The 13,371-nt window shown below is 34.5% G+C and overlaps 1 protein-coding gene across 7 annotated transcripts in view; it reads right to left on the minus strand.

Annotated features, from left to right (window-relative positions):
- The window catches only part of ZNF280D (zinc finger protein 280D), a 115,943-nt gene that overhangs the window by 45,157 nt on the left and 57,415 nt on the right, over nucleotides 1-13,371 (minus strand). For 6 of the 7 annotated variants that reach the window (XM_058541654.1, XM_058541650.1, XM_058541652.1 and 3 more), the window contains 3 exons: nucleotides 11,406-11,713; nucleotides 10,831-10,971; nucleotides 3,167-3,229 (listed from right to left, as the gene is read on the minus strand). In XM_058541654.1, the coding sequence (XP_058397637.1) occupies nucleotides 3,167-3,229; nucleotides 10,831-10,971; nucleotides 11,406-11,713 (512 nt within the window). The remainder of the gene's footprint in view (nucleotides 1-3,166; nucleotides 3,230-10,830; nucleotides 10,972-11,405; nucleotides 11,714-13,371) is intronic. The other variant, XM_058541653.1, reaches the window with a different exon arrangement.

The following is a 13,371-nucleotide window of genomic DNA, read 5'->3' on the forward strand; positions in this document are numbered from 1 at the left end:
TTTTTCTAAGAGCATTTGCTCACTTTGTGTCTCTGTGTCACACTCTGGTAATACTCGCAATATTTCAAACTTTTTCATTATTATTATATTTGTTATGATGATCTGTGATCAGTGATCTTTGATATTACTACTGTAATTGTTTTGGGGCACCACAAACAGCGCCCATATAAGATGATGAACTTAATTGATAAATGTGTGTGTTCTGACTGCTCCACCGACCGGCCATTCCCCCATCTCTCTCTCTCACCTCAAGACTCTCTATTTCCTGAGACACAACAATATTGAAAGTAGGCCAATTAATAACCCTACAGTGGCCTCTAAGTGTTCAAGTGAAAGAAAGAGTTGCACATCTCTCTCTTTAAATCAAAAGCTAAAAATGATTAAGTTTAGTGAGGAAGGCATATCAAAAGCCAAGACAGGCCAAAAGTTAAGCACCCAACAGTTAACCAAGGTAAGAATGCAAAGGAAAAGTTCTTGAAAGAAATTAAAAGTGCTACTCCAATGGACACACGAATGATAAGAAAGTGAAACAGCCTTATTGCTGACATGGAGAGAGTTTTGGTGGTCTGGATGAAAGATCAAACCAGCTACAATATTCCCTTAAACCAAAGCCTAATCCAGAGCAAGGCTGTAACTCTTTTCAATTCTAAGAAGCCTGAGAGAGATGAGGAAGCTGCAGAAGAAAAGTTTAAAGCTGGCAGCGGTTGGTTCATGATGTTTAAGGAAAGAAGTCATCTCCATAACATAAGAGTGCAAGGTGAAGCAGCAAGTGCTGATGCAGAAGCTGTAGCAAGTTATCCAGAAGATCTAGCTAAGATAATTAATGAATGCGGCTACACTAAACAATAGATTTTCAATATGGACCAAACAGCCTTATATTGGAAGAAGATGCCATCTAGGACTTTCATAGCTAAAGAGAAGACAATGCCTGGCTTCAAAGCTTCAAAGGACAGGCTGACTCTCTTGTTAGGGACTAATGCAACTGATGACTTTAAGTTGAAGCCAATGCTCATTTACCATTCTGAAAATCCTAAGGCCTCTAAGAATTAGGCTAAATCTACTCTGCCTGTGCTCTATAAATGAAACAACAAAGCCTGGATGACAGCACATCTGTTTACAACATGGTTTACTGAATATTTTAAGCCATCTGTTGAGACCTACTGCTCAGAAAAAAAGATTCCTTTCAAAATATAACTGCTCATTGAGAATGCACCTGGTCACCTCAGATGTACAACCAATTAATGTTTTCATGCCTACTAACAAAACATCCATTCTTCAGCCCATAGATCAAGGAGTAATTTTAACTTTCAAGTCTTATTATTTAACAAATACATTTCGTAAGGCTATAGCTGCCATAGATAGTGATTCCTCTGATGGATCTTAGCAAAGTAAATTGAAAACCTACTGGAAAAGATTCACCATTCTAGATGCCATTAAAAACATTTGTGATTCATGGGAAGAGGTCAAAATATTAACATTAAAAGGAGTTCGGAAGAAGTTGATTCCAACCCTCATGGATGACTTTGAGGGGTTCAAAATTTCAGTGGAAGAAGTAACTGCAGAGGTGGTAGAAACAGCAAAAGAACTAAAATTAGAAGTGGAGCCTGAAGATGTGACTGTATTGCTGCAATCTCATGATAAAACTTGAATGAATACGGAGTTGCTTCTTATCATGAGCAAAGAACGTGGTTTCTTGAAATGGAATCTACTCCTGGTGAAGACACTGCAAAAACTGTTGAAATGACAACAAAGGATTTAGAATATTATATTACATAAACTTAGTCGATATAGCAGCAGCAGGGTTTGAGAGAAGTAACTCCAATTTTGCAAGAAGGTCTACTGTGGGTAAAATGCTATCAAACAGCATCACATGCTACAGAGAAATTGTTCATGAAACGAAGAGTCAATCAATGCAGCAAACTTCACTGTTGTCTTATTTTAAGAAATTGCCACAGCCACCCCAACCTTCAGCAACCACCCCCCTGACCAGTCAGCAGCCATCGACATCGAAGCAAAAGATTATGACTTGCTGAAGGCTCAGATGATGACTAGTATTTCTTTAGCAATAAAGTATTTTTAAATTAAGATATGTACATTTTTTTAGACACAATGCTACTGCACACTTAACAGACTACAGTATAGTGTAAATATAACTTTTACACGCACTGGGAAACCAAAAAATTTGGGTGACTCACATTATTGCAATATTCACTTTATTGTAGTGCTCTGGAATCAAACCTGCAAAATCTCTGAGATATGCCTGTATTTAATAATGACTCCAAAGCACAAGAGTAGTGATGCTGGCAATTCAAATATGCCAAAGAGAAGCTGTAAAGTGCTTCATTTAAGTGAAAAGGTAAAAGTTCCTGACTTAAGAAAAGAAAAAACATCATATGCTGAGGTTGCTAAGATCTATGGTAACTTTTATTACAGTATAATGTTATAATTGTTCTACTTTATTATTAGTTATTGTTGTTAGTCTCTTATTGTGCCTAATTTATAAACTAAATTTTATTATAGGTATGCACATATAGGAAAAAACAGTATATATAGGGTTTGGTACTATCTGAGGTTTCAGGCATCCACCAGGGGTCTTGGAATGTATTCCCTGCAAATAAAGGAGACCACTGTACACAAATGTTCATAGCAGCAATATTCATAATGGCTTCACAAAGTTGAAATAACCTAAATGGATAAACAAACTATGGTATATCCATACAATGGAATATTATTCAGCAATAAAAAAAAATGATGTGCTGATATATGCTACAACACAGATGATTCATGAAAACATTACACTAAATGGAAGAAGCCAGTCACAAAGAATCACATAGTGCATCATTCCATTTATACGAAATGTTCAAAATAGACAAATCTATACAGACAGAAAGTAGATTAGTGGTTGCTTAGAGATGGGGAGAGTTGGAAGGAAATGGGGATGACCACTAATGGATACAGAGTTTCTTTCTGGAGTGATGAAAATGTACTAAAATTTACTGTGGTAATGGCTGCACAACTCTGTGAACATACTAAAAACTATTAATTGTACAATTTAAACACATGAATTGCATGGCATATGAACTATATCTCAATGGAGATGTTATATATAAAAAAATTTGTCATACAACTTTTCAATACAAAGAATAAAAAAAGATCAACTAGTTACCTGAGATCTTCTGAATGCTTCTTAAAAATACAAAACCTTTTACTTGGTCGGTTACTATGAAAGCTGGAGAGACAAAACAGAGTTTATTAATTTTATTATACCGTTAAGTCATATTAATTTATAGCTATTATTTTTAGTTTTGAGTAAAAGAATACAATATAAATAATAAAATAATGTTTGTCAGCCCTGTTTAATTCAACACTTTATCTTACATTCCATTTTAGCTATTTATTTTCTAATGACATGTATTTCCCTAAGCATATTCCTATATGATCAGTACCTCACCATTACATTAAAAAAAGGAAATACTCAAGAGTTTTAAAAAAGAGTAAAGCACATCAAATTAATTTTTTTCATCTGTTAAGAGTTGAAAACAATTTTAAACTTTTGCTAACATTTTTGCTATAATACGAATGGCTATCAATAATAATCCTTTTTCTTAATGATTTTCCAATCTTAACATGCTGTGTCAAGGGAGGGAAGTAGAATCCAAATGATCTTGGACGTAAACACTACTTGAGCTAAATGCCACTGTTTACCATTTGTAAAATCAAACATTCAGACAGTTCTTTACAATTACTAGTAAAGATTTAAAAACAAATTAAAGCAGAATTCATAAGCTAAAATAATGCTTCTCTAAAGCACAGAACAGAAAACCACTAACCAAATTTTGCAGCCAGTGATGACAGCTTTTATATATCCTTTCAAATCTGATAAGGAAAGCTATTACAAAGCCAGGATTAGCTTAGCATAGTATTACTAAAAGTGGAGTCATAGACTAATAACATCAGCATTGCTTGGGAGCTTATTTAAAAAAGCAAAGTCTTGTGTCCCCAGTAACCTACTGACTTCTCTGGCAGAGGGGCCCATGAATCTGTTTTAACAAGCTTTCTCAGCGATTCTTAAGCAGACTAAAGTTTGAGAGTAGCCAACACACCAGGTCACTGGTCACTCTCAGATATAAGGTAACCATCACCAGCACAGCTTGTATGTATGGGAAACGAAATACTCTGACTACCTCTAGTGCCCAGAAAATATCCTCAGAAGATTTCTAATAGTCATTTCTTCAATCTGAGGATAACTCCTATGAAAAAGTTTACAAATTCAAGACAACATCACAAAAATAACTAAATGAGTTTTTTCAGAAGAGAACATCAGGGAGTTGTGAAACACTGAAATCATATGCAAAAATTTGTGCACACATCTGTGTCTCCTCAAAGGACTGAGTCTAAGATTTTGTCTGATTCCCAAAGAATGTGAACCAAAATAATTTTTTTTAATGAGATTTAAAAGTAACTTTTAAAAGCTATTTCTTCTTTCTCTTCAAAAAGACTGTTTTTGGTCTATTTATTTACTTGGCAAGAGGAGAGAAAAAAATTACATTCTAGGGTCTTTCTGATGGCTTCCATTTCTGTCTACAATGTGTACCTTATTAAAACGTTGGTTATTTTAAAATTTTAGTTGTCTGATTCCGGTTTTAATTTAGATTTCCCTAGCTATAAAAAAAAGACTTATACTGCCACTTTACATTTATTACGCCAATTCCATAGTTATAGTTTCGTGTATTATAGGAATGAAAAAGTGGATCTGCAACTCACAAATGAAAAGGAAAAAAAATTACCCCTCTTCTTCTATTAGATCTGCATAAAGTTAATAATAATATAGAAATAAATCTAAGAAAAGATAAAAAAGGTTAAGATTTTTACTACAGTATAATAAACACATAATGTTAAAATCCAGGTTTTAAATATTCACCACCTGATTATATGACTGTATATAATTATCAAAACTCATTAAGCTATTCTCTAAAAATAGGTGAATTTTATTGTGTATAAATTATACCTCAGTAAGACTGGAAAGAAAAAACTCCCTTTGACTATATTTTCTTAATAATCTTGATTCAGTATAAGTAATAACTTTACTTCTGAAGAAACACAAAAGGAACCATTTTCTAAACATGCAACAATATTGATGGTATGCGTACGATTTAAGACTCTTGACTAGAGGTTGATGATAGAATAAGAGAGAAGGCAAGTTGTCTGTCCTAGGGTTCACCGTCCAGGGGTAGAGGGTGGGGCAGGGAATCACACAGCAGCCGGCACAGAATAAATGCCTAATAAATATTTGTTAAATAAGTGAATACATACCCAAAATAATTACCATAAGATAAACATCAATAGTGATACATATAAAGTTTTATGGCTGCATGAAGGAAAGCTGTAGGTAAATGGAGTAGAAGCCAGCTAACAATGAGGAGTTCATTTCAGTTAAGAAGGTCCATAAGCTGTCTTGCTCCAGGCAAAGCAGAGAGCTCTTAAGAGATAAAGGAATTTTCAAGAAAATAAGAGTTGAAGGAGGTGAAAAAGTAGTTAGGAATTAGATACTGAAAGGTCTGTCATTTTCGAGAAAATTTGAACTTCATCCTATTAATGTCAGGAAGGCAAAGGATTTTAGGCCAAAAAATGACCTGACCAGATGTGCCTATTCTAGCAACAGGAGAAAGGAAGAACTGGAAAAAGCGGGGGGACACTGTAGACAGGAGACCAGTTATGATCCTATCACAATAATCCAACTGTTCTTAAATGACTATTATTTAGTGCCAATAAATCTATGTAAAATATATAATGAACTAAAGCATATTTTATAAAAATTAATTCAGTACTCTGTCTTATCCATTGTATAGGAACAAACTGTTATACCAGCTTTTTTTTCTTGGAAACATTTTAAATCATCTTTCAAAGCCGAAGTGAAATGTCATTTATAGAATACTTTCCCTTACTTCTTGTTTAAAGAATTCATCCTTACCTCCCCTGTATTCTCATGGTCATTTGTTTATCACATTAAGCTAGGCAAATCTATCTCTCCTACTAAATTATGAAAATTAAAGGCAAGGACTTTATCCACAATACCTAACAATGACAACTTAGAAATAATAATAGCTATAATTACCTGAATACCTCCTAAGTGCAAATCATTCTATTAAGCACTTTAAGCACATTTTCTCTAATAATCACAATAACTTTCTTTTAAAGAAAAGGAAATTGGGAGGCAGGTTAAGTAACCTGCCCAAAGTCACACAGGTAATAAATAAATGGTGAAGCTTGGATTCAAATCCAGATTTGTCTTATTCTTCACCACCAGCTTGCCATACTTCTTAGCAGATAGTAAATTCTGCTAGAAAAAGAGATATTAAATACTTATGTCTATTAACTTAAGTCTATCATATGTAGAGAAAAAGCCTTCTTACACATCATGTCAAGGAATAACAGCAATATTAGACAGCAATTCATTTGCATTTTTTTCGATTGCTACCTAAAAACCATAAGCAAACAAGGTGCAATAATTTAAACAATCAAATCCATATAATGCTACTTTTGTTTTTAAAAAATCACTTAAAAATTCATGTTTAATGATGTTCTTCTTCGAAAGAGTCTTACTGCATCAAGATTTTGAATATTCTCTTTCGAGATTTTATTTAGAGCCTTTTATAATTATAACAAATACTGAGTATCACTTGCTGTTTGTAATGTGCTAGGTGACATGGTGAATACGAAGAGCCTCTCCTCAAAGAGATAATACAGACACAAACAAATATAATAAAAGGCAGAATAGATGACTGGTACACAACTCAAAATCAGGAAGGATCCCTATGAGTGATTGTGTGATCAGACACTTCAAAGAAGAAGGTAAACTGAGAGGGAAAACAGGCATTTCAGAGACTAATAAAGAATAAGGAAAAGCACTTGCCAGAGGGAATGACAGGCCATTCAACGGGAGATATCTAAGGCAACGAGAGAGGCCAGGGTACCAGTGAAGTAGAGAAAAAGGGAAGGGAATCTACCAAACCCTAAGGGTGGCAATGGAAGCTTTCAGTTCCATATGAGGCTAACTATGTGTAGGAGCTCAGTATGTGTGATGACGATGAAGTGCAGGGTTGGGGCTCCCTGGGAACTGTGAAAAGGGTATGAAGGGAGTCGGGCTAATTGGAAATGTTTTGGAATAGAAGGGATTTGGAGGTTCTATAGGCCAGGTGGGAAACATGATAAACGGGAGAGGGAAAAGTAGAATGACGCTTGGTTTAAGAAACCACAAAATATTTTTCCAATTTGATCTCCTATAAATTAAGTGCAAAATTAAAGCCCCATTTGGGCAGCCATGTATTTGTCACAGAACAAGAGACTTTCCACACAGAAGTATACTGAGGGAAAGGATGCCTGGGGCCTAGGTTAGAGGAAACAGAATATAGGTGTAGACTACTGTAGTAGTTGGGAGGCAGAGCGGCAGAATACAGAAGGTGGAGTGTCAGGAAGCCACGATGCACAGTGGCAGAGCAAGAGAATTTTATTAGCTCAAGAAACTTGGGGCAGTTTATTTCCAGCTGGTAGAAATAACAAATGATGCCCTGAAAGAGTATTTGGGTGGTAGTTGTGTGAATTCTGGACAGATGATGATGTTTGGCTTATTTGTGTTTTACATGCCAGTGAGTCAAAGATAAAAATACCCATAAAATAATTAGAAATGCATAGCTGGATCTCAGGAAAACTAAGGATTGAAATTTAAAGATATAAAGTTGAAAGGGAAAAGTGTCAGTGGTTAGGTTATCAAGAAAGGAAAGGTAAAGAGATAAGAAGAGTTGAAGAAAAGGCAATGACACAGAGAAGTAGCCAAAAAGGAAGAAGAAAAATAGTGGTAACCGTCTAACAGAAGCTGAGGAGGACAGTTTCAAAAATGAGTGACAACAATGTCAAATACTCTAAGAAGTCAGGGAGTAGGTAAGAATGAAAAAAAGTGAACAAATGTGCTGATAAGTACATGACAGATAATCTTTAAAGGGCAGTGTTAGTTGGTAGCTGGGGATGATACTCAAATTAAAGGGTAAAGAAATGAATCACAAATAAGCTAGTAACAAACACTTTTTACAAATGTTGATGGTAAGGGGAAGACAAGAAATAAGGAAAGTAAGGGGCTGTCCCAGTGGCATAGTGGTTAAGTCCAGCGCTCTCCGCTTTGGTGGCCTGGATTTGCGGGTTCGGATCCTGGGCGCGGACCTACACCACTCTTCGAGCCATGCTGTGGTGGCTACCCACATAGAAAATAGAGGAAAGACTGGCACAGATGTTAGCTCAGGGCCAATGCTCCTCAAGCAAAAAGAGGAAGATTGATAATAGATGTTAGCTCAGGGCCAATCTCCCTCACCAAAAAAAAAAAAGAAATAAGGAAAGTAAGCAGTAGAAATAAATCTCCCTCATCTTAAAACAATGTTTGTAAACAGAAGGAACCTGGTTGAGAGAAAAGACGAAGCTGCAAATTAACTGAATAAGGTTGTGGAAGAACTAGAGGAGATAAGGGACAGGGTTAATTTTGGAGAAGTAGAACATGTTTGATTTCTGAGATTAATGTCTGGATGAAGAAATAAAAACAGGAAAAAAATTTGAGGTTGAAAAGATTAATTAAAAGGATGACCTCCTAATTATGTGATGTGACGGAGGTGTTAGCTAACACTGTGGTGGTAATCATATTGCTATATATAAGTGTATCAAATCAATACGTTCTACACTTTAAAGTTACACACTGTTATATGTCAATTATATCTCAATAAGGTTGGAAAAAAATACAGTTAAGGGAAGAGTTGGCAAAACAAACAAAACCTACATCATAGAGTCATTGTAAAGCAAGGTTTAAGTGAGTTAACACATGTGAAGTGCTTAGTACAACACTTGGCACACACTAAGTGTTAGCCATTGTTATTACTTTAGAATAGGCTATGACACTTGACTATTAGAGAATAAAAGACAGTCATTGCGATTGGTCAATTCATAGACTAGAAGGCTGTGTAACCTGTGTATGATTCACAAATGGGTATCTCCCACCCAAAGATATTCTGTGGCTAAAGCAGTCATGAATTAGGACTTACAGAACTGCAAGGGAGGACAGAAGTAAAATACTATTGTGCAAAGAAATTGAATTTTGTGTCAAAAGATCTCAATTTGAGTGCTGGTTCTGTTGCCTACTAGTTGTGCAGCCTTGTGAAACTCACTTACCTTCACTGAGTCTTAATTTATCCAACTAAAGATGGGCAGTATAAGCCCTGTGTTACGAGCTTTTTGTGAAGACCATAATAGAAATTTCAAGAAAAGTGCTTGACAAATTATTAAATACTATACAAATAAAATGCCTTTTTCTCATCACAAAAAAAAAAAAAAAAAAAAGGATGACCTCCAACTGAGTAATTTAGCAGGCCAGGTTAACAACTAAAAGATTGAAATAAAACCTTTAGCATACTGAAAAAGGTTTAAAGAGACATTCTTGTAGGGTAAAAATAAAGAAGTATTTAAAAATAAAAAGATAGGACCCAATCAAAGTTACAGATCATGAAGTCAGAGCAGATTGAATCAAGCACCATCTGGTAGTCTAGAACTGAGCATAAAGTTCAGAAGATGAAGACATTCAAGTCTCACCTTGGCCTTTATGCCAGGTGAGCATGACTGAAGGTGTGAAGGATTCTAGAACAAAAGCAAAGCAGCAATCAAAACAGATGATCCCGAGGGTAAGGTTGACTATAGAGTTAGATAGGTGCTGGTGGACTGGAGAAAGGAGTCAAAGGCCTGAAAATCACTGGGTAATGGGAATTCAAAAGAAATGAACGATGTATATGATGAGATTAAAACGGTACTGTGGTAAGGACGGAGGTACAATAACTTAAAAGTTGATGTGAAGTGCTGGCACTAAAGAAGTCAAGGTACCATGAGGTCAGACTAATCATCAAGGGGAGGAAAAAACCATGAGAAAAGTGCTAAAGCCATCAAGAAAGGTGGGAGAATCCTTGAAAGGAGTAGCTGATAATGACTGGAAAGTAACACAGAGGTCATGTTATTATCTGTAAGAAAAATCACTTTTATTAGTTATACTTTAATTATAACTTTTAAAAAAATGGAACAACTTCAATAATAAACCTAACTGGTTTATAGCTGAACAATTTCTAACTACTTTTTAAAAAATAAAAATCCATCCTGAAGGATGCCCCTACTAATGAGCTACAAACGAAAGTAATACAGGCTATGAAGGCTTTCTCTGCATAGAATAAATACTGGGTACTCAAATAATCTAAGCTGAATGAATTAATGAAAAAGAATTCCAACAGTGGCATCATGACTGGAATAGTCTCTCATTTCACTGAATGAATGCAAGGATAGAAGGCTTGATGGATGCAACAAAGTAAGAGAGAAACGGACCCAATAAAGTTCCTAACATCACTGAAAATCCTGGAAGAGTCTCTCAAAGTAATTGCTTTGAAGAGAATAACATTGAGATTACATGTATTTGTTTGGTAAACATATTTAAAACATTTAAATTTTTATCTTTGAAAATAACCATTTTTGAAAGTTCCATAGAAAAAAAAATTCCTATAGAAAAACTATTTCCCTAACAGGGAAATGAAATCCCTAATTTCATTAGTCCAACTGTTCTTACAATTTTAGTTCCAGTAATTTTATGAGTTACAATTACAAGCTGGAAAATAGTACCAAGCATTATCCTAGAAGTTCCCTACTGATTTTAGATCCTTGAAGAAAAAAATTGGCTTCTAATAGGATAACTGTTTTCAAAAAATAAACTTGCTGAACTATAATTTTAATTGGTAATTATAGATGTTCAACTCTTCTTACCTCATCATATGATTTACATAGGCTTTGCTACAGCTAGTGTTGTATCTGCAAAAACTACAGTGGACATATGTAGGAAAGTGGTTTGCAAAATCTTTTATTTCGGAACAACACTCAATGCACTTGTGTACTCCCCGACGATACCTTATGGAGATATAAAGAAAATAATAAAAATATATTTTAAAACAAAAATAATAAGGGAGAGCCTTGTTAATGCTCTAGTAACTAAAGCAAAGGTGTTTAAACTAACATCTTTAAACAGAGACTTATAATTTGAAAATCTGCTATGGAACAACAGCTAGAATAAGTGTAATGTTTTGGAATAAAGGGGATTAAATTAACCAATTCAAATGTCACAAGATATAAGCACAACATACAATACCAGTGTAACAGACAATGATTATAGAAAAAACATAGTACTATTCAACAGTGGTAAAAAAATAACTTTTTATTCTTTGCTTGGCCTTTATGCCGTAAGTGATAGCATATTAATGCACAAGAGAGTTGTGTAATAGGGTAAATTTATATTAAAGTTTTTATACTTAAATTAGTATTGTATATCAAGAATAAAAGATTACCTTAAGTTCCTCAATGCTGTATTGACTTTACTTTTTTTATTGCTACTAGCCAATGTGCTTTGTTTTTTTTGCATATTAGAGATTTTTGATTTGTATTTAGATTTACTTCCATTAGGCTTACTTGCATTAGGTTTACTTGCACTGGATTTAGTTGTATTAGGTTTACTTGTGATCGATTTTGCGGGATTTTTAGCAGGTATATTTTTAGTCCTTGGAGGTGAGAGCTGAAGGGTAGAAGTGCTTGCACTAATGGAAGGTGTAGTTGAAGATCCTGATTGAAGAGGTCCAACTGAAGCTCGAATAGTAACCTACAAAAATGAAGATAATATTTGCTTTAGAAAATTAATCCTTGCATTAGTATTAAAATATCACTGTATAACAAAAAGTTAAACATCAAGAATTTTGAAAACAGCAAGTATAAACTATAATTGGATAAGTCTTCCATTTATTCTAAATGTTCATACCAATGAAATGAAATTAAACTTAATATTTATTCACTTGTAATATTACATTTTGTATTGATATCAGTTACATGTTAACAGTTATTAACGGATAATTAGGAGTTAATGCAAATTAAATGAATATTAAAAGAGCATATTCCATAGCTATTTTTATGCTCTGATATAACTAAAAAAATTCACCAACATAGAGGTCAACATTTAAATCTCAAAGCCTAAAAATTAACTCTAGAAAGGCCTGCATTAACACTTCAACAACCATAAAACAAACAGGTCTACAGCAAGTGTGACCTCCTCTTGCTCATTGGGCAGGATTTATGTTTGCAAAGGTTATGGGAAGGGTTACATCGATTCATTATACTGCATGGAGAGTTTAATAATATCTAGGATTTCCTTAAAGGGAACTAATATAGAACTTATCACTTAGTATTCAGAAATTATATTTCTTGGTTGACAATGGAAAACACAAATGCCTACCAACATTCTCATTAATCATTTGACTATACTCCCCCCATGTATTTGAGGACTAGCCTACGAGGAAGTCCTATGAAATCACATGTGCTTTGGTATCATACAAAAGCACTGGACTAGGAATCAAAAGACCTGAGGTTAAATCTCATACTACTTCTTCCTAGCCATGTGACCTTGAATAAGTAATTTATCCTGTCTATGCTTCTTTATCTATAATATGGGACAATATCTGCCTTGTCTACCTCACTGGAATGCTGTATAGATTAAATAATAGAATGCATGAAAAAGCATATCAAAAGCCTAATTCTAAGGTGCTATAAAAACATTTAGTATTTAGTTATTATTAATGTTATTATTACTACTATTATTAAGGGAAAATATGAGAGAGGACTGCACTGCTTACATTAGTGCTCTGCATGTCTAGTCCCAGCATTGAATGAATGGATTGCAGGGAAGGATGCTGGATAGCTTCTCTTGCTCTAGGTCTTCAGAGCATGGCTTTATATTGTTTTAGTTAATTCAAATAACAGACATACCCACATTCAAAGGTAAGTACCCAAAGCCAAATATAAATGTTTTGGGGATTATTTCACTTTGGATTATCCATGCCTCTGTTTCCCTCCACTGGAGCAAATATTCAAGAGCTGACTGTATATAAAGAAGTCAGAGAAAACAGAGGTATATAAGGTAAAAAGGGAAAAGTAAATTACAATCATCAGTATGCAGTCAGACATGTGTTTGCTCACTTAAAATATAATGCTATCCAGCAGCAGAATTTTCTTCTTGAGAGCAGACTCAGTAATAACAACTTCAATAAACATCTGAGAACCTATGGCATTCCAAGGCACTATACCAGATGCTGAGAACACAAAGATAAATAAAACATGATTCTTGATCTCAAGCATCTTATAGTTTAGCAGATAAAACCAACATACACACAGCCAACTGGAATAGGCTATATAAAAGGCTAAAAAAATAGGCTATATAATATTGACACAAGCCATTGACCCAGAGAACAGTTAATCTAGTTGCACTTT

This window comes from Diceros bicornis, chromosome 5 (genome assembly GCF_020826845.1).
Source record: "Diceros bicornis minor isolate mBicDic1 chromosome 5, mDicBic1.mat.cur, whole genome shotgun sequence".
Lineage (NCBI taxonomy): Eukaryota > Metazoa > Chordata > Mammalia > Perissodactyla > Rhinocerotidae > Diceros > Diceros bicornis.